General features: G+C 39.7%; 1 protein-coding gene across 2 annotated transcripts in view; it reads right to left on the reverse strand.

Moving 5' to 3' along the window:
• Positions 1-436: 436 nt before the first annotated feature.
• Positions 437-21426, reverse strand: part of KIF11 (kinesin family member 11) — a 59231-nt gene continuing 38241 nt past the window's right edge. Inside the window, exons 15-22 of one of the 2 annotated variants that reach the window (XM_066355664.1) lie at positions 20177-20302; positions 19204-19362; positions 17914-18020; positions 9503-9782; positions 6473-6695; positions 4803-4915; positions 3193-3309; positions 437-662 (exon numbers count right to left, since the gene is read on the reverse strand). In XM_066355664.1, coding sequence (XP_066211761.1) covers positions 543-662; positions 3193-3309; positions 4803-4915; positions 6473-6695; positions 9503-9782; positions 17914-18020; positions 19204-19362; positions 20177-20302 — 1245 coding nt within the window. In that variant the 3' untranslated portion in view covers positions 437-542. Of the gene's footprint in view, positions 663-3120; positions 3310-4802; positions 4916-6472; positions 6696-9502; positions 9783-17913; positions 18021-19203; positions 19363-20176; positions 20303-21426 lie in introns of both variants that reach the window. The other variant, XM_066355663.1, reaches the window with a different exon arrangement.

The raw sequence follows: 21426 nt of genomic DNA on the forward strand, positions 1-21426 counted from the left end.
CAAAAAAAAAGGGAAAAAGGGAAAAAAAAAAAAGATATTGAGGGAAAATTCCGGCTATCTCATAATAACAAGTACCAATCTGGAGATCTACAAATGGTTTGTTGAAAATAAAACAGGAAAAAGTAAGCTAAGAAGGCAGACTGGACAAGTCTAGGAAAGGAGGCAAACAAATATAGACATAATTCAATCATAGCAAAAGAAAATGAGATGGTCCTTTCCAAGACCAAACAGTGGGGTATTTACCTATATAAGCTGAAGCCTAGAACAACAGTGCAGCTTCCATATATTCGTTATTTAGTAATAGACAAGAAAAATATTTTTCATTTGTTATAAAAGGACAATTTTATATCAAAAGCTAGAAATATTTACTCAATGCAAATTCCAAAAGAAACCCAACTTAACACACAGAAAAAATGGGGTAGACAGTATTTCCATGGTATTTTTGTTTTAAATCTATATACAGGCTCAAGCTCTGCGGTTATGGGTTTTTTCATTTTTCTTAAAAACAAAAATACCAACCCTCAAGTTAACTAAAGCTATATCTAGGCTCGTAGAGGCAATCTGCTCCTTGTAACAGGCTGCTCTGTCGTTTCTTCTGCTTTGGACTTCTCCACTGGATTAATGCCTCTGTTTTCTTTGTCTCTCCCATGTGACTTTTTATGCTGTGGGATGTAAGGGGAGAAATTAAGTCAATATAAAGTAATATTTGATACATATTAGCTCTGTTCTATTTTCAAAGTTCTCTGGATCATTGGAAAGAAATTAAATGTGGAAAACTTCCAAAAAGGCTCAGTACAAGTTTGAACCAACAATATGTCTGGCAAGTAGAAATGAATGCCTGCTTCATTTTACCACCAATGGAAGGAGTGAGTGAAAATAATACTAATTTTATATGCTATTCCAAGACATAGTTACAGAATTTACTGTAGCACAGTGATTTTCAATAAGGAGCAATTTTGTCCCCCTTCCCTCACCCTAGGGGACATTTCATAATGCCTGAAGACATTTTTTTGATGTTAAACCTAGGAGATGCTACTACCACTAGAAGTAGGTAGAAGCCAGGGATACTGCTAAACATTATATAATACATAGTTCACAGGACAAGCCACCACAACAAAGGACTGTCCGGCTCAAAATGTCATTTAGTGCTGCTGTGAAGAAATCCTGTAGGAAAACGAAGATTTGCTATTATTAAAAAAAAAAGCAATACTGTTTTTTGAGTTTTTTTGTGACAGAGACAGAGAGAGGGACAAATAGGGACAGACAGACAGGAAGGGAGAGAGATGAGAAGCATCAATTCTTTGTTGTGACACCTTAGTTGTTCATTGATTGTTTTCTCATATGTGCCTTGACCAGGGGGCTACAGCATACTGAGTGACCCCTTGCTAAGCCAGTGACCTTGGGCTCAAGCTGGTGAGCTTTGCTCAAACCAGATGAGCCCGCGCTCAAGCTGGCAGCAACCTTAGGGTTTCAAACCTGGGTCCTCCACGTCCCAGTCCGATGCTCTATCCACTGCACCACTGCCTGGTCAGGCAAGCAATCCTGTTTTAAGCAGAAAATCCAATATATGAGCTACCTTAAGAAAATTTTTGAAAAACTATTTTATCTTTTATTTAAACTTATTTCATATTTCTCATTTAAGACTGTATTTCATTGAAATCCTCAATGAAATGCTTTAAGAGACAGTTGACAATCACTGTAAAATCTGTCATCAATGTTGAGACAAATCATAAACCTATTTTAGAGTTTTAAACCCAGAAAACTTCCCCCATCAGACTACTATCAGCGAAAAAAAACAATTTCTAGACTTCGGCTGAAGGTTTAAAATGCAATCCCAAATTTTTCCTAGTACTTTAGGGACTTCCTTGCCATAGTTGAACCACTAAGTTTGGCCTTCAAAATGCCTTAAACAATAATAATGAACAGATTTCCAGACAGTAATGAGCTTCTTTTAACTTCCCCCATTTTATTAACTTTGTAAGATAGAAGGACTGAAAACTGGAAAGAAATATACAGAGAGTTCTCTACTAGTAAAGAATAAAGTAAAAGAAAGAATTTGGGACTGACCAGGTGGTGGCACACTAGATAGAGGGTCAGACTGCAACGTAAAAACCCAGGTTCAAAATCCTGAGGCCACCGGCTTGAGCGTGGGCTCACCAGCTAGATCACAGGGTCGCTGGCCTGAATGTGGAGTCATAGATGTGATTTCATGTTCGCTGGCTTGAGCAAGGGGTCACTCACCCTGCTGCAGCCCCCAGTCCAGGAACATATGGAAAGCAAGGAAAACTAAGGTGCTGCAACAAAGAATTGATGCTTCTCATCTCTCTCCTTTCCTATCTGTCCCTATCTGTCCCTCTCTCTGTCTCTGTCACAAAAAAAAAAAAAAGTAAGAATTTAGGGATAGAATTGCCTTGAGACAGACAAAAAGGAATTTAATAGAATCTGAGCCAGCAGTTTTAACAGCCTAAATTAGGGGTGGATCCTGAGACTGGTGGAAAGACCTGCCAGTCTGTGAAGGACAGTTACAAGCATATATATTTCAGAAGCAGTACTTCCACTGTAAAACGGAGACATCAGTGTCCTGTATAAGGAAATCTTTATTTCAGACTGTGCAGGCTCATGTCTTCAAAACCCAGGAGAGGTGCCAAGCAGTTTATAGTGCCACACTCTCAAGTGTTTAAAAGGGGTAGGGCACATCACAGGACTGAATTGCACAACATCAGGGCAGTTGAGGAGCTCAGGAAACATGGGGGGAATAGTTAACAAGAGTAAAGCCACAGGCAGAAAACATCACTAATTTAACTGAGAAGCCTTTGGTCTCTCAATCTTTTAAACTTCACAGCCTTCCAACTCTGATTTAGAGCAAAGACAGAACCTGGAACTTCTGTGTCAAAGGTGGAGAGAAGAGAAATGACTGCCTTTAGTATCCATTCTGAGGGTGTAGGAAGCAGAAAAGGGATAGTTGAATATCACCAACTGAAGATGGTGATTAAATCAGAATTTACCTTTATCCTACAGAGAATCCCTAATCAATGATCTAATTTGTGTAAATAAGCTAAATCAGAGAAGTTAACAAGTCATCCAAAGGGATGACTGAAAATATTCTGCTGTTCCACCTACCAAGAGAACTGCCTTCATGGTGAATGGCAAACGACTGCCTGACACCAGATGTGAGAGGCTATAATCAGGTACCTGGAAAAATGGAACCCCGCCACTTGATAAGCAATCCACATTGGCATCTACAGATGGCTCCTGACTTCGAGGCTTTTCAACGGTGTGCTCCAGAACAGCCTTTTCTTCATCTGAGTCCTAAAATAAACAGCTGGATGAGTGATTAAGTCCAAGCGCTTAAACATCTTTCCAAAAGTAAAGATAGTTTTCTTCTTTGAAAATAATACAATATCCATTGTATAAAAGTTAAACCTCAACAAAATTAATAGAAATTCTACAAAATAATGAAAATAATCCTAATAATGTTTTCATATACAGAAGTACCTAAAATAAAATGTTAAAAATGGTATTCTCGGCCCTGGCCAGTTGGCTCAGTGGTAGAGCGTCAGCCTGGCGTGCAGGAGTCCCGGGTTCGCTTCCCGGCCAGGGCACACAGGAGAGGTGCCCATCTGATTCTCCACCCCTCCCTCTCTCCTTCCTCTCTGTCTCTCTCTTCCCCTCCCGCAGCCAAGGCTCCATTGGAGCAAAGATGGCCCAGGCACTGAGGATGGCTCTGTGGCCTCTGCCTCAGGCGCTAGAATGGCTCTGGATGCAACAGAGCGACGCCATAGAGGGGCAGAGCATCGCCCCCTGGTGGGCATGCCGAGATGGCAGAGCATCGCCCCCTGGTGGGCATGCCGGGTGGATCCTGGACGGGCGCATGCGGGAGTCTGTCTGACTGCCTCCCCGTTTCCTGCTTCAGAAAAATGAAAAAAGAAAAAAAAGTGGTATTCTCAGAATAGGATTATAATTTCTTTTCTGTTTTCTTCGTTACTTTCTGATTTTCCAACTATTCTATAATTATTATACTTCAGAGCACAGATTTTGGAGCCTGACTGGGTTCTAATTCCAACTCCATCCTTGTGACTTAGGACAGTATAATTCTTAGTTTCCTCACCTATAAAACGGGGATAGTACTAGTATCCACCTCACCAAGTACTGAGAATTAGCTGAGTAAATATATGTGTAATGTGTTTAGAACAGTATCTGGAACATAAGCACAACATAAATATTAGATATTAATATTATCTTATCCATTAGTCTAGTAATAAAAAGTAGACAAATTAAAATAAACAGGCTTAATGGTCAGACAACTACTATGAATAACAGTAAAATTGAAGGACAAAGAATAAAATTCTTCACATGAAGTTGATGCCATCAAGAGCATTTATGGGGGAATTCTAAAATCATAACTCTTTACATTTTACCTGACTGGTCTGACGAGGCGGTGGCACAGTGGACAGAGCGTCAGACTGGGATGCCGAGGACCCAGGTTTGAGACCCCGAGGTCGCCAGCTTGAGCGCGGGCTCATCTGGTTTGAGCAAAGCTCACCAGCTTGGACCCGAGGTTTCTGGCTCAAGCAAGGGGTTACTCGGTCTGCTGAAGGCCCACGGTCAAGGCACATATGAGAAAGCAATCAATGAACAACTAAGGTGTCGCAACAAAAAACTGATGATTGATGCTTCTCATTTCTCTCTGTTCCTGTCTGTCCCTGTCTATCCCTCTCTCTGACTCTCTCTGTGTCTCTGTAAAAAATAAGTAAAAAAATTACCTGACTGGTGTTTTCTTTGTTGTTTTCTGAACTACTTACCATCATAAACAGATCAGGCTGTGTCCTTTTCAACTGATCGAGTAGCTGTTCACGGGATTCAGTTCTCACCAGTGTCGACGGGTATAAATAATCTTTCCTCTGTGGTGTTGTACCTTTAGTAAACATCATTTAAATGAGAAAAATTGAAGTGTGGGATAGAAGATTTTTTTTTCTTAATGCTAGAACTTATACTAGTCCTGTCACCCACTTATCAGGCATATATTGTTTACAACTAATATTTCCTAACTTGACAACTGATCTTAAATAGACACAATTTGTTTTCAAGATTCAACCTAACCCAAAACATAAAATGTTACATTTCTAAGACTGTACAAAAGATGTGTTGTAAACTCTAAAAGGAGTCAGAATGGCAGCATTATTGGAATAAGAGTTTTCCCAACATAATCACTTTGATAATCATTTTGCTATAAATTTGATGGGAGCTAAATAAGTATTAACCAGTTTAATTTCTTTATAATGAACTCATGCTCTCATAATTTATATAGGCATTTGCCTTTTTGCTTAAATTTATATTCCTAATTTTATTGAAAACTGAACAAAAATATTACTGAACTCTTGGGGAAAAAATAAGTAGTATTTAGCACCAAATCCTTTTATAATTGCTTTTTTAAAAAGATTTTATTTATTGACGCAGTGGGTAAAGCGTCAACCTGGAACACTGAGGTCACCAGTTTAAAATCCTGGGCTTGCCCAGTCAAGGACCATATGGGAGTTGATGCTTCCTACTCCTCCCCTCCTGCTCGCTCTCTCTCTCTCTCTCTCCCCCCTCTCTAAAAATGAATAAAAATAAAAATCTTAAAATAAAAGATTTTATTTATTGATTTTACAGAGAGAGTAAAGGTGAGGGGAGCAAGAAGTACCAACTCATAGTTGCTTCACTCTAGTTGCTTGCTTATTATATGTGTATTGACTGGGTAAGTCCAGGATTTCGAACTGGCAACCTGAGCATTCTAAGTCAACATTCTGTCCACTATAGGCCAGCCAATTGCTTTTTTCAAAAGCTTTCAAGTATAATTTATATACTATAAAACTTACTGAATGATTTTTAGCACATTTCCAGGGTGTGCAACCATTACCATAATCCAATGAATAACTCAGTTACTCATCCTGTGCTAAATAGCTTGTTAAACCTTCTTCTGTGATGGCTTCCCGGAATCAATACAGCCAATATTTGCCACCTCCGACCTCCCAAAATGGTGATTCCTAAATGCCAATCTAACAGCCCATGACAAAATGAGTATACACAATATGGTGAGCTTTGCATTAAACTAGATTTATTTAATTACAGTCCTCTAATTTTTATTTGAACAAAAAGTAGAGGAATGCAATTAAATAAATTATAGTACTAGACAGATGGTTGGTTTTGTTTTTAAATGTCCTCTTTTAACAAAGCCAGTTCTCTGAATATTTGTAAAATTTAGCTGAATTGTGATACCCAAATTTCTAGAGGGATATGTACCTATCTCATGATATCTAATGCTTCATTAAAGCTACTTTAGGGTTCCAATTTTTCCCTATTTGAATTTGATGATATGTAGTGGTAAATTCCTATCAGGCTCTGGCAGGACCTGGTTTTTCTGAACACCTGGCACTGCATACGCTGAATTCAACTTCAGAAATTGTTACAATCCTATTTCCCTCGAAAGTACCTGTTGGGATGTCCAGTTTCATATCCTCTTGTAGAAAGCAAGTAAGCTTAGTTAAACCAATTTTTATGGTTTTATTAAGTTCTAGACTTTGTGCTGTTAATTTTTCTTCATCAGTATTTATCTGACCAAGAAAACTGTTATGCTGGTTCTCATTAGCTGCTTTATGTCCGCTTAATTTTTCAGTAATCTCTGAACTTGAAGCCTTACAATCTTGGTTTACAACCTGTAAATGATGCAAATGAGCTTTTATTATTAAAATCAAAGTTGTCAATGCTTTTAAACAATACAGTATGTCATTTCTCCTTACCTTGAAATTTCCCGTAAAGTTTTAAAAACACATGCAAAAGTAGAGAGAATAGAATTAACCCCCTTATATTCACTACCCAGCCTCAACTTTTATCAACACATGGGCTATAGATCAAACAAGGCTGGCCATTTGCTCGTTCTCTCCGCCAATATTATTTTGAAACAAATCCTGATTCCTTTTGTCCATTTACTTCAGCATACACCTCTAAAAGCTTTATAAGACCATTCTTACATCAAAAAAATTAACCACTGATTTCTTTATATCAAATGTCTAATCAGTGTCCAAATCTCACCAGTTGTCTCAAGTATTTCACAACTTGTTTGATTCAGAATTTATTAGTTTTGGTTGGTATGTCTTAGGTAGGTGATAGTATACCATATTTCCCCATGTATATGATGCACCTTTTCTCGAAAAACGTGGGGTCTAAAAACTGGGTGTGTCTTATACAGTGGTTGTAGATGTTTTTAGTTGCATTTCCTGCTTTTTCACGCTTGTTTTTTTTGCTCATTGTTGAAGACAGTGATTCGTCATCAGACACAGATGAGAACAAGCAATGGATGGGAGTTTTGACAGTGATGAGGAGTTGTATGAATTTTATGATGAATAAAACTTGAGTTCAATAACTGTATGTAATAATTTTTTTTTCAAATTTTGGGTCTCAAAATTAAGGTGCATCTTATACATGGGGGAATACAGTAATTTACCATCCAAACTGAAATACTTTTCAGAGTGAAAAGGGTCATTCTTAATTTCCCTAATGCAACGATGTAAACAAGGACTGTTCCAAGCAAACTAGGACATAAGGCTCTCTAGTCTTAACAATCTTTTGATATAGGTTTATCGGTCCTTATAATTTTCTCCTTGAAAATAATTGTTGTTGAAGAAACCAGTCATTGCTCTACTGAATATCTCAAATTCTGGTTTTGGTCCATTGCATCTCTAGGCAGTATTTTCATATGTTTGTTTGTCTTCTATATTTTCTACAAACTAGTTAGATCCAAAGGCTTCATATAAATTAGGTTTAATTTTTTGGCAAGAATACTTCATAGGTGGTACTGAAAGCACATAACACCTGGTTGTGTGATGTATTTTAACCTATTGTAGCAATTACTCTTTTTATGCTCATTTTACACCATCTTTAAACAGGGGAGTTTCATTAGGTTAGCTCCTGTCATTATGACACAACCCCACTGATCTCTAATAGCTTCCTTAATGTTCGATATGACAAGATCTCTAGGCTCATCTGGTACATTTCCTGCTTCAAACCTAAAATCAGCTATTTTTCCATTAACCTTGGTTTCTTTTGGTGAAAATAGCTTATACAGCTTAAAATACTTAAATTCTTTTACATAATTCCTAAGAATATTAGTGAAATTCTGTTATCGCACAGAAAGAAAAATTAAGCCCACAAACAGTTCACGTAAGTGTTAAATTCAAGTAAACACACAAACCTAACCAGTATCCTTCGAGCGACCAGAACAGCATCCACAATACTTGAAGCAATCATAGATTTAAATGTACTGAAGAAAAGTATATATAATAGAAAGTATTATATATCTAAAGACAGTTTTTTTGGGTTTTTTTACAGAGACAGAGAGAGTCAGAGAGAGGGACAGACAGATAGGAATGGAAAGAGATGAGAAGCATCAATCATCAGTTTTTTGTTGTGGCACTTTAGTTTAAAGTTCATTGATTGCTTTCTCATATGTGCCTTGACCGGGGGACTACAGCAGACCAAGTAACCCCTTGCTCAAGCCAGTGACCTTGGGTCCAAGCTGGTGAGCTTTTTGCTCAAACCAGATGAGGCTGCACTTAAGCTGGTGACCTCAGGGTTTCGAACCTGGGTCCTCCACATCCCAGCCTGACACTCTATCCACTGTGCTACCGCCTGGTCAGGCAAGACAGAGTTTTCCTTTTTTTTTTTAGATTTTATTTATTCATTATAGAGAGGGGAGAGAGAGAGAGAGAGAGAGAGAGAGAGAGAGAAGGGGGGAGGAGCAGAAAGCATCAACTCCCATATGTGCCTTGACCAGGCAAGCCCAGGGTTTTGAACCGGCAACCTCAGCGTTTCCAGGTTGACGCTTTATCCACTGAGCCACCACAGGTCAGGCGCAAGACAGGGTTTTCTGAACTAAAGAAACTAACAAGTCAAAAACCAAGAATAGAAACAAATCATATAGATGTTAAATAATTTTGAGATCTAGAAGACATATAAATGAAATAAGAGCCCGACCAGGCGGTGGCGCAAAAGATAGAGCGTTGGTCTGGGATGCAGAAGGACCCAGGTTCAAGACCCCGAGGTCGCCAGCTTGAGCATGGGCTCAACTGGTTTGAGCAAAAGCTCACCAGCTTGGACCCAAGGTCGCTGGCTCGAGCAAGGGGTTACTCAGTCTGCTGAAGGCCCGTGGTCAAGGCACATATGAGAGAGCAATCAATGAACAACTAAGGTGTTGCAACAAAAAACTGATGATTGATGCTTCTCATCTCTCTCCGTTCCTGTCTGTCCCTATCTGTCCCTCTCTCTGACTCTCTGTCTCTGTAAAAATAAATAAATAAATAAATAAAAAGAAATAAGATCATGGATAAGCATACCAACTATTAGACACTTAAAAATTTAAGTCATTTATTATATATAAAAATGTCATTTGTTTTTAGCCAAGAATATTTAATTTTTTGATTATTGCTATTCTCCCTAAAATAGGTTCCAGTTACAAAGTTATTACCTTTAATAAGTTCTGAATTTCCTCTTCTCTTTTATTTAAGCAAGATACCCACTGTTCCGGAAAACAAAGTGCATTTGTGTTCAGAGTCTCACATTTCTGTTCAGTCTCTCGAGATGTTCTTCCAAGGTCGATATTGAGTTTATCACAGAGTTTCATACACTCTTCAACCAATTTTGAACCTTCTTGGTTAAGATGTCTGAGTTCCTGTGATAAGCCATCAGAATCAGCACAAAATTTTGTGCTGTGGGAAGTTGTTTTGATGATTATATCCTTAGATTTCCTATAGGAAAATAGTACAATATGGTTAAAAATAGAAAACTAAGACTCAAGGAATACATAATTTGTCTAAGATCACACAGCTCAAAAATGGCATATTTAAACCCAGGCAGTCTGGCCCAGAGGTGAGGAACCCCACCTTCAAGCAGAGGCCTGGCAACAGTGGGGTATGCCTGGCAAAGTAACAAATAGGAAATAAAGAGGGACACTCTTTAACTTACCTCAGTGTCTCAGTGTTGGGTAACCGCTACCATTTCATAGGGACCAAAGAGAATCAAAGTCCAGAGAGGGCAGGTATTCCCAACTAGGGACAGCAGAGTCTTCTCCCTTGGCCTCTAGCCCTCACTGGCAACGACATCCAGGTCTACGGGTGGGCTCTGCCTGTCTCTGGTGACAGTATAACTGGCCCTTGTCCCAGTCAGAGGCTGATGCCATGCCCCACCTGGCTGCCCAGCCCCTCTCGGCCTGATGCTGAGTAACATCCTGCAGGTGTCACATGGTTGACCAGCAGGATTTCCCACAGACCACAGGTGTGCTGGACAAGCCTGCTCGGTACTCTGTCCAGCTCAGCTGTTGGATTGCTCATGACAAACAAACATGCTTCTGTGAGTTCTGTATACTGCAGCTAGGGTCTACTCAGCTCTGGGCCCCTAGAAACAGATGTCCTGGGCCTGGGGGCTGAAGCCAGATGTGGATCATACCTGTGAAGTCACTTGAATAAATGTCTCCCTATAAGATCTGTTACAGGTAATAACACTAAATGTTTCCATTTGTCATTCTGGCTCAAATTTGTCAGGCCAGAAAACAGAATGTTGTGGCCAAGGCAGGGGCCCAAGGTCCCTGTGGAGACTAGGACTGGTCCATGATCAAGTTTACACTGTCTTTTGGTGGAATGAGAAACCTACAGAAAATGGAGGGAAATGGAAGTGGCCACCTGCCTTCTTTTGAAAGAGACCATCCTGCCATCTGAGTTTCAACCTGGAACACTGAGGTTGCCAGTTTGACACCCTGGGCTTGCCGGGTCATAGTCCATACAGCAAGTAATCAATGAACTAAAGTGAAGCAACTATGAGTTGATACTTCTCATTCCCCCCACCTCTCTCTATCTCTCCTTTCTCTGGAAAATCAATGAATAAAATCTTTAAAAATAATTTTTTCCTACTCCCTTTGTATTAAAATGTCCTTTTTAAAAATATGAAATTATGCTGATCGCTCCAGAGCCCATGCTCTCAGTCTTCGACCCTGAGAAGGGATGCTTTGGCCAGTGTCTTTTCACAGCAAACTGACATTATTTCTGCCTTCGATGGCCTTTGAAAATGTCTTTTCTCAGTCTTTCTTGGCCTTCGTCCAGATATGATGCTTTACTTGTACCTCTTAGGATGTTAACTATATGGATGTTAACTATATAAACATTAAAACGAAATCTGACTACATGTTTTCCCCCATACTAGATTATGTTATTTAAGGGCACCTACAGTCTCTAGTCTAGTCCCTAAACTGTCCATAGTCAATCACTCTGTTTTTAAGCGGTTTTGTCTTGCTTATGACATATATCATAAAAATTATAAAGCTTATAAAACAAGTCGACTATAAAGTTTTGTAATAATTTTTTTAAATAATATTTGTGTGACAAACAATACATATGGTACACATAGATAACAGAAACATAACCCTGACATAAAACTAACGTCGGTTAGAATATATATTTAAAATTCATCAGTGCTTCCTCCTCTCAGCAAGGTTCCCTATAATAGCATTCAAAGTCATTATATAGCAACAGAGAATTAAACTTTGGGGTATGGAAGTTACCCTCTATTACCACTAGATGGTACACCATGAGAGTAAACCAAGTAAGTGATCAGATATGTTAAAAACCAAAGGTCAACCTGACCAGGCGGTGGTGCAGTGGATAAAGCATCGGACTGGGATGTGGAAGGACCCAGGTTCAAGACTGCAAGGTCGCCAGCTTGAGCGCGGGCTCATCTGGTTTGAGCAAAGCACACCAGCGTGTACCCAAGGTCGCTGGCTTGAGCAAGGGGTTACTCGGTCTGCTGAAGGCCCACGGTCAAGGCACACATGAGAAAGCAATCAATGAACATCTAAGGTGTCACAGTGTGCAACGAAAAACTAATGATTGATGCTTCTCATCTTTCTCTGTTCCTGTCTGTCTGTCCCTATCTATCCCTCTCTTTGACTCTCTCTCTGTCTCTGTAAAAATAAGTAAATAAACAAAGTTCACCATACTTTAAGTTCAAATTATTGAAAAGTGGTAAACTTGGAGACTATCAATACAAATCTATCCGCAAGAAATAACCTAGTAGGAAGATAAAACTTATGTATAAGTGACTACAAACTGACAATAAATGCCAAAGCAGTGTGTCTCAAACTTCAGTATACATAAATCCCCTAGATTCCTGGGCCCCACTCCTGGTTAATTTTTTTACATGTAGACAATGCCAGGAAGACAAAAATAACTTGCGTAGGTTTTAAAGAAAGTATACCATAGTTCCCTTCCCATTATTATTTTTTTATTGATTGATTGATTTTAAAGAGAAAGAAACATGGATTTGTTGTTTCACTTATTTATGCTTTTATTGGTTGATTCTTGTATGTGCCCTGCCAGGGGATAGAAATGGCAACCTTGGCATATCAGGAGGATGCTCTAACCAACTAAGCAGTTCCCTTCCCATTTCAATCCTATTCCCTTCAAAGCTATGTAAGAAGACTGACCAGGTGGTGGCCAGTGGATAGAGCGTTGACCTGGGACACTGAGGATCCAGGTTCAAAACGCAGAGGTTCCTGGCTTGAGCATGGGGCTTGAATGTGGGGCCGCCAGCTTAAGTGTGGGATCATAGATATGACCCTATGGTCGCTGGCTTGAGACCAAAGGTTGCTGGTTTGAGCAAGAGGTCACTGGCTTGGGGGGAGCCCCCAGTAAAGGCACATATAAGAAGCAACCAATAAACAGCTAAAGCGACACAGCTACCAGGTGATGTTTCTCATCTCTCTCCTTTCCTGTCTATCTGTCTCTTTCCCTTAAAAAAAAAAAAAAAGGATGGAAGTAGTCAGAAATCCTTAAGTCTAGACACTTGGAAAACAAAGTAGGGAAACACTTTCCAGATTCAGATTTTATAAAGAAGAATTCACAATGGAACATGATATAATGAACAGTATCAACAAAAGGACTGAAAAAAACAAATGATAGGAGCTAGCTAGGTAGTAAGAGAGGTGATAGCCAGAATTCTAGAGCAGCACTATTCACTAGAAATACGTGAATGACATATGCAATTTGAAAGCTTCTAGAAAGCATCAAATGAACAAACACCTCACAGACAACAGTATGGTGGTTACCAGAGAAAAAGGGGGTAGAGAGAGGTTGAAGAGGTAAAGGGGTCAAATATATGGTGACGGAAGGAGACTTGACTTTGGATAGTGAGCACACAATCTTAATTAGTAGGAAGAGGTAAAGAGAGTCTTATACACTGAAAACTAAAACCATTGCTCAACAAAATGAGTAAATACATGAAACACCATCCCATATGCAAGTATTGGAAGATTAACTGTTGGTAAAGGTAGTAACATGCCCTGAAGCAAAATAAAGTCTCTGCGCAACCCCATCCAAATTCCAAAGGAAAAGTCCACCCTCTAAATTCTTATAGAAATACCGGGAAACGACTCAGCTTCCCAATCTGAAAACTTATTACAAAGCTACCATAATCAAAACAAACTCCTAACAAAAAGATAGAAAACAAGACCAATGGAACAGAATTGAAATCTAGATATAAACCAAAACATCTTTGACCAATTTATTTTCAACAAGGGTGCCAAGACTATCTCATCCATTAGAAGAGTTTCTCACCAAATGGTGCTGGACAACTGGATAATAACTCGGAAACAGATGAAGTTGGACCCCTGCTTCACTCCAAATGCAAAATATAACTCATCTGAAAAACTTAAATATGAGAGCTAAACCTATAAAATTCTTAGAAGAAAATACAAAGTAAATCTTTACAAATTTAGGCTTGGCAATAATTTTTAGATCTGACACAAAAGAAGCAAAAGAAAAAATATCCAGGTCAGAGTTACATGGAGATAAATGGTGACTTTGGGTGATGAACACACAATACAGTATACAGATAATGTGTTAGAGAATTGTACATTTGCAATTTTAGAATGGTACACTTGAAACCTATATAATTTTATTAACCAGTGTCATCCCAATAAATTAAATAAAAATTTAAATATAAAATAAAAATAACAAATCATAAAAGTTTTAAACTACTAAAATAAAAATAAGCCTGATCAGGCGGTGGCATAGTGGATAAAGTGTCGAACTGGGATGCAGAGGACCCAGGTTTGAGACCCCGAGGTCGCCAGCTTGAGTGCAGGCTCATCTGGTTTGAGCAAAAGCTCACCAGCTTGGACCCAAGGTCGCTGGCTTGAGCAAGGGGTTACTCGGTCTGCTGAAGGCTCATGATCAAGGCACATATGAGAAAGCAATCAATGAACAACTAAGGTTTTGACACAAAAAACTGATGATTGATGCTTCTCATCTCTCTCTGTTCCTGTCTGTCTGTCCCTGTCTATCCCTCTCTCTGACTCTCTCTGTGTCCCTGTAAAAATAAATAAATAAATAAATAAATAAAATAAAACAAAATAAAAATAAAAATAAGCCTGACTAGCCCTGGCCGGTTGGCTCAGTGGTAGAGTGTCAGCCTGGCGTGCAGCAGTCCCGGGTTTGATTCTTGGCCAGGGCACACAGGAGAAGCGCCCATCTGCTTCTCCACCCCTCCCCCTCTCCTTCCTCTCTGTCTCTCTCTTCCCCTCCCGCAGCCAAGGCTCCATTGGAGCAGGGTTGGCCTGGGCGCTGAGGATGGCTCCATGGCCTCTGCCTCAGGCGCTAGAATGGCTCTGGTTGTAACAGAGCAACGCCCCGGATGGGCAGAGCATCGCCCCCTGGTGGGCATGCTGGCAACAGAGCAACGCCCCAGATGGGCAGAGCATCACCCCCTGGTGGGCATGCTGGGTGAATCCCGGTTGGGCGCATGCGGGAGTCTGTCTGACTGCCTCCATTTCCAACTTCAGAAAAATACAAAAAAAAAAAAAAAAGCCTGACTGGAATATATAAGTATGTGAGACTGGAAGGCAAGGAGGCTGTATAAAGTAACATTAAACTCTAATGCAGGAATCAGTAAACTTTTTCTTAGAAGTCCAGATAACAAATATTTTAAGCTTTAAGGATATATTCTTTTATGTACTTTTGCAGTGAAAAGGCAGCCAAGTATAACGAAAGGCAATATGTAAACAAACAGAAATAGCTGTGTCCAATAAAATTAATTACAATCACAAGCATCCATCCCACCAGCTAAACCCTGCTCTAATTACTAAGTATATATTTTGTTACTGGCATTTGTTAGACATTGTGAAATTACTTAATATATATTGTAAGATAGATCATATGAGTAAACATATTGTGCATGAGATCCAGAGTTCTCACTGTCTGAAAGGAAGCACAAGTATGGAATATCTATCTATATCCATGTGTCAACACACACACACTCACTCTCTATCAGCTATATTTGGCCTAGAAGAAATGACACCCCAGTAGCAATAAGTATACCTAGTGCCCAGATCACAGCTAGGGCTGAGAAAGTATTAGATGAGCCTAAAACACCTTCCTATACCAGAAAGTATGAAAATGCTAAAAAATGACAGGGCATATTAGAAGGACAGAGGAGCCAACTTGAAGATGCCTTCACTAGTCAAAACTGGAATAATTTGAGCATTATAATAAGTAACCCAGAGGACAAAAGAATCTGTGAGTATATGCTGACATAAATAAATAAGAATAAATGGGAGGGGAAGGGGAAAACTCTTCGTCTCTGCAGAATGCCAACAAAAGGAAAAGAAATGATGAAATTTAAAAAGAAGATCATTTGGGCCCTGGCAGTCTAGCTCAAAGGATAGAGCATAGGCTCAGTGTGCAGAAGTTAAAGGTTCAATGCCCAGTCAGGGCACACAGGAAAAGCAACCATCTTCTTCTCTTCCCCTTCCGCTCCCCCTTCTCTCTTTCTTCCAGTCTCGCAGCCAATCGCTCAACTGGTTCGAGCATTGGCCCTGGGCACTGAGGATAGCTCGGCTGGTCCAAGCATCAGCCCCAGACCGGAGCTGCTGGGTGGGTCCCAGTCCGGGTGCATGTGGGAGTCCGTCTCACTAACTCCCCTCTTCTCACTTAAAACAAACAAACAAACAAAAAACACATTTCAGCCTGACCAGGCAGTGGCGCAGTGGATAGAGCGTTGGACTGGGATGCCGAGGACCCAGGTTCGAGACCCTGAGGTCGCCAGCTTGAGTGCAGGCTCATTTGGCTTGAGAAAAAAAAAAAAATGCTCACCAGCTTAGACCCAAGGTCGCTAGCTCAAGCAAGAGGCCACTCGGTCTGCTGAAGGCCCGTGGTCTAGGCACATATGAGAAAGCAATCAATGAACAACTAAGGTATTGCGACAAAAAACTGATGATTGATACTTCTCATCTCTCTCCGTTCCTGTCTGTCTGTCCCTATCTATCCCTCTCTCTGTCCCTGTAAAGAAAAAAAAAAAAACACTTTTGACAACCACTGTGTTATAGTTTTTTCAGACACATGTGTCAATAGATGCTAAGAGGAAAAAGATACTTTTGTAGTTTCAAAGAATCTCCCCATAAGTTATTAATTACACAGGAAAAGAGTAACTTTACAGTGGAGAAATCTAGAGGTCAACACTGTAACCAAGTTATCCAAGTTAAATAAATTATCACCAATTATGAGACAAACAAGTATCTTGCACCTCTTGATGTCTGAGATGTAGTAAGAACATATCAGCCTGACCAGGCAGTGGCGCAATGGATAGTGCATTGGAATGGGATGCAGAGGACCCAGGTTTGAAACCCTGAGGTTGACGGCTTGAATGCAAGCTTATACAGCTTGAGAACAGGGCCACTGGCTTGAATAAGGGGTCACTTGCTCTGCTGTAGCCCCCCCCCCAGTCAAAGCACATATGAGAAAGCAATCAATGAACAATTAAGGAGCCACAACAAAGGATTGATGCTTCTCATCTCTCTCCCTTCCTGTCTGTCTGTCCCTATGTGTCCCTCTCTCTGACCCTCTCCATTTCTGTCAAAAAATAAATAAAAAAGTAAAATTAAAAAAAAATTAACAACTAAGGAGCCACAGTAAGAACATATCCCTTTTGTTCTATTCTTTTTTTTTTTTTTTTTTTTTTTTTTTTTGTGGCAGAGACAGAGAGTCAGAGAGAGGGACAGATAGGGACAGGCACATAGAAAGGGAGAGAGATGAGAAACATCAATTCTTCGTTGCGGTTCCTTAGTTGTTCATTGATTGATTTCTCATATGTGCCTTGACCGGGAGGCTACAGTGGACCAAGTGACCCCTTGCTCGAGCCAGCAACCTTGAATACAAGCTGGTGAGCCCTGCTCAAACCAGATGAGCCCCCACTCAAGCTGGCAACCTCAGGGTCTCGAACCTGGGTCCTCTACATCCCAGTCCGACACTCTATCCACTGCACAACCGCCTGGTCAGGCTTGTTATATTCTTGATGAAACAACTAATCATGAAGGCCAACCCCAACTGAGGAATATCAATATTCTATACTCTTGAAAAAAGAAAAGTCATAAAAGACAATAACAATGAAACTGCTTCTGATTAAAGGAAACGAAAGAGACATGACATGTGCAATGCATAATCCTGGATTAAATCCTGGACCAGGAGGAAAATCTTTTTCTTTTCCTATAAAAGAACATTAGTAAGACAATAGACAAAATTTGAATTAGCTGTATTAGGTAATAGTAGTTATCAATATTAATTTTTCTGATCTAAAACAATTGTACTATGGTTATTATAAGAGAGTATACTTGTTTTTAGGAAATATACATTGGAGTTTTTAGGGGAAACATTCTCAGCTAGTTCAGAAAAGATATGTATGTAATATTAGAGGGGGAAAGTGAGGCATGAGTGATAAAGCAAACAATAAAATGTTAAAGAAGAAATTGGGTTGATTGTTTTTGTACTATTTGAAGCTAGCTTATTCTGAAATAATTTTATGCAGAGAAAAGCTAAATAGAACTTTAAAACAGCTTACTGTTCTGTATTTTCTTGGACAATATTAAGTGGTTTCTGGATGTTTTCACACTTTTCCTCCAAAGCACAGAATCTCTTTTCCCAAAGATTGATTAACTGGTCAAGTTCCTGTAAGAAAGGTGTGGGGAAGGGAAGAGTTTGAAATTATGACACTTGAGCTTTTCTTCTTCACTAACGTGAAATATTTTCCCATAGGTTAAAATAAAACAAATTGCGTATAAGAAATCTTTAACTCCACCTCTCTCCCATAGGGGTTAAGCAGTGGAGGTTGATATTAAAAGGATAACATTTCTTGGATGTGTTCTTATTTTTGACACGGATATGAATTCCTTCTCCCTCACCACCACCAAAAGAATCCTTTACTATCCACTAAATTATAGAAATAGTTTTACTGACCAAACAATTCTGTCATGTAGTAATAGCTTCACTAAATAAAACATTCATTAATAAGACCTTAAGAATATTAGAACGTGTTTTCCCTATGTCTGATATTTAGAGATTATTACTTTCTTGGTTTGAAGGTTTGGTTTTGGCTCATATACTAAGAAATAGCTTATATAGAGGACGATTAAGTCATGAATTACATTTATAGTTAACCTGTAAAAATTAAGAACTGTATTAATTTACTACAATTTAAATGTCAGAGACAGAAATAGTGAGAAAATCAACGAGACAGAAATAGTGAGAAAAAAGTAGGGCACAGTTTATGAGAGTAGCTATTAATTTTACTCTAGGGGGGAAAAATTTATCAAGTTACAATGTAGATACATGTTCCTTTAAATGCTATAACCAGTTTAAATTTTTTTTCTGATTGATTTTAGAAAGAGAAGAAGAAAGGGGGAGTGGAGAGAGATCAATTTGTTCTACTTATTTATGCACTCATTGGTTGATTCTTACATATGCCCTGACCAGGGATCAAACCTGCAACCTTGGTGTATTAGGACAAGGCTCTAACCAATTCAGCTCCCTGGCCAAAGGCCATTTTTCTTCTAATTGTATTCCCTAAGGAGTGTTTCCCCAGTGTCACCTTTCACTGTGATGTGAGGAAAGGATTGTCGGGTTTGCCTTATTTTGCTTTAGCATAGGGTTCTACATGGAGCAGATCCCCAAATATTAACTGATCAAGAAAAGTATTCACAATTATTTTACATTCATTTCTGTTATAACTAATAGTAGCTTTGGTATTTTCAGGTTTCTAAATTAGTTATATGGCATTCCAATTGTGTAACAGGGATTATCAAAGATGATAAAACTTTCTCTTGACACTCCTCAAATCACCCAAATAAGACACCTGTGAATGGATTTTCTTTATTGTCTTCAGGTCTTCAGATAAATTTTCACATAGCTTCTCTGATTCAGCCAAGGAAGAAATTGTATTTTCTTGTAGCTCATGAAGATTGTCACACAGTGTACTGAGAAAGCCATCCATTTCCTTTTTCTGATCTTCTATCTTTGAAGAAAAATTAATATTTTTAATTAAAAAAATTTTTTTTGAAAACATACAAAATAGAAAAGGTAGAAAACGGTTCCCGGACAGGGCACACAGGAGAGGCGCCCATTTGCTTCTCCACCCCTCCGCCGCGCTTTCCTCTCTGTCTCTCTCTTCCCCTCCCACAGACAAGGCTCCATTGGAGCAAAGATGGCCCGGGCGCTGGGGATGGCTCTGTGGCCTCTGCCTCAGGCGCTAGAGTGGCTCTGGTCGCAACATGGCGACGCCCAGGATGGGCAGAGCGTCGCCCCCTGGTGGGCAGAGCGTCGCCCCCTGGTGGGCGTGCTGGGTGGATCCCCGTCGGGCGCATGCGGGAGTCTGTCTGACTGTCTCTCCCTGTTTCCAGCTTCAGAAAAAAAAAAAAAGAAAAGGTAGAAAACAGTCTGTAGAGCAAAGTCCTTTTTCTCTCCAGTCCCTAGAGATGTCCCCAGATCCTCCCCAGGTCCTCCCACCTGAGAGATGACTGCTACCATTTTTAAATACTTCCAGAGACATGTTATATAGAGTTAGGTATACATGCATGCATGTGTAGACAGATACGTGTATCTTCCTCACCCACCATGTGATAGCATGCTGTGTTATGTTACTCTGTGAACGGAAACACTCCTCATCCCCTCTCATTTTTCTTAGCTATGATTCAGCATCCAGTCTCCTCCCTCCTCCAGATTCCTCAGAACCCATGGGTTTTGGATGTACACAAATCTCCAAGGTGTGGCCACAGATAGATTTTTTCTTAAACAACAATTCAGTTTTGAGATAACATAACATTTGTTACCTTATTAGCCAGTCTGAGTGAAGTCTTGAAAATAGGCAATAGTTGACTATTGATATTCAGTATAGCCAGTACAGCTGGGGATAAAATTGTTTCCAGAGAATTTAGAAGGTCTGTCTTAAATACATTCTGGTTTAAAAACAAAAACAAAAAGTTTTTAAAAATAATATCTTCACTTCCATAAAACTGGCTTTTAAATATCTTAAATACTTCATTAACTTAAACACATGCATATCAAAATTCTAAGTATCCATCTTCTATTATAGAGCCTATTTGTTACTAGAGTTTATAAACTGCATAAATCACTTAATCCTGCCCATAGTAATGAAGAAAATGGTCAATTACTGTTAGAATAGATTCCTAACAGTTGAATGCAACTAAAGTCAGAAGAATTCAGAAGAGGGGAGAATGATAGTTATTTGATAAAATTTCAATATTGCAAACAGAGGAAAACTTTAAAAACCTACAAGTAAAAAAACAAACAAACAAAAAAACCCTACAAGTACATTTTAACAAAATAAATTCCAAATAAGTTTAGGTTATTAGTCAAAAAGACTGAAATAAAAAAAGCCTTCAAAAGTACACTTTGGCTAGAGGTATTTAGCCTTGAGGACCACATGACTTATACCGCCACCATGTCAAGAGTAACCTGTGAGGTTCTTATTCTTGTCAAGGCATATGGGAACTTGAAAAGGTAGTATAGATTAAGATTTTTTTTTTCTTTTTTTTTGGTATTTTTCTGAAGCTGGAAACGGGGAGAGACAATCAGACAGACTCCCATATGCGCCCGACCGGGATCCACCTGGCACGCCCATCAGGGGGCGACGCTCTGCCCACCAGGGGGCGATGCTCTGCCCCTCCAGGGCGTCGCTCTGTTGCGACCAGAGCCACTCTAGCGCCTGGGGCAGAGGCCAAGGAGCCATCCCCAGCGCTCGGGCCATCTTTGCTCCAATGGAGCCTTGGCTGCAGGAGGGGAAGAGAGAGACAGAGAGAAAGGAGAAGGGTAGGGGTGGAGAAGCAGATGGGCGCTTCCCCTGTGTGCCCTGGCCGGGATTCGAACCCGGGACTTCTGCACGCCAGGCCGACGCTCTACCACTGAGACAACCGGCCAGGGCGTAGATTAAGAATTTTTATAAAAAAGAAGAAAAAATCCTGACCTAGGCTCCTTTTATGAGAAACTATAACAGAAATTATTAGTAAATACTTAAAAGCATCAGCCTGGCATGCAGAGGACCCAGGTTCAAAACCCTGAG

Source organism: Saccopteryx leptura, chromosome 13 (genome assembly GCF_036850995.1).
Source record: "Saccopteryx leptura isolate mSacLep1 chromosome 13, mSacLep1_pri_phased_curated, whole genome shotgun sequence".
NCBI lineage: Eukaryota > Metazoa > Chordata > Mammalia > Chiroptera > Emballonuridae > Saccopteryx > Saccopteryx leptura.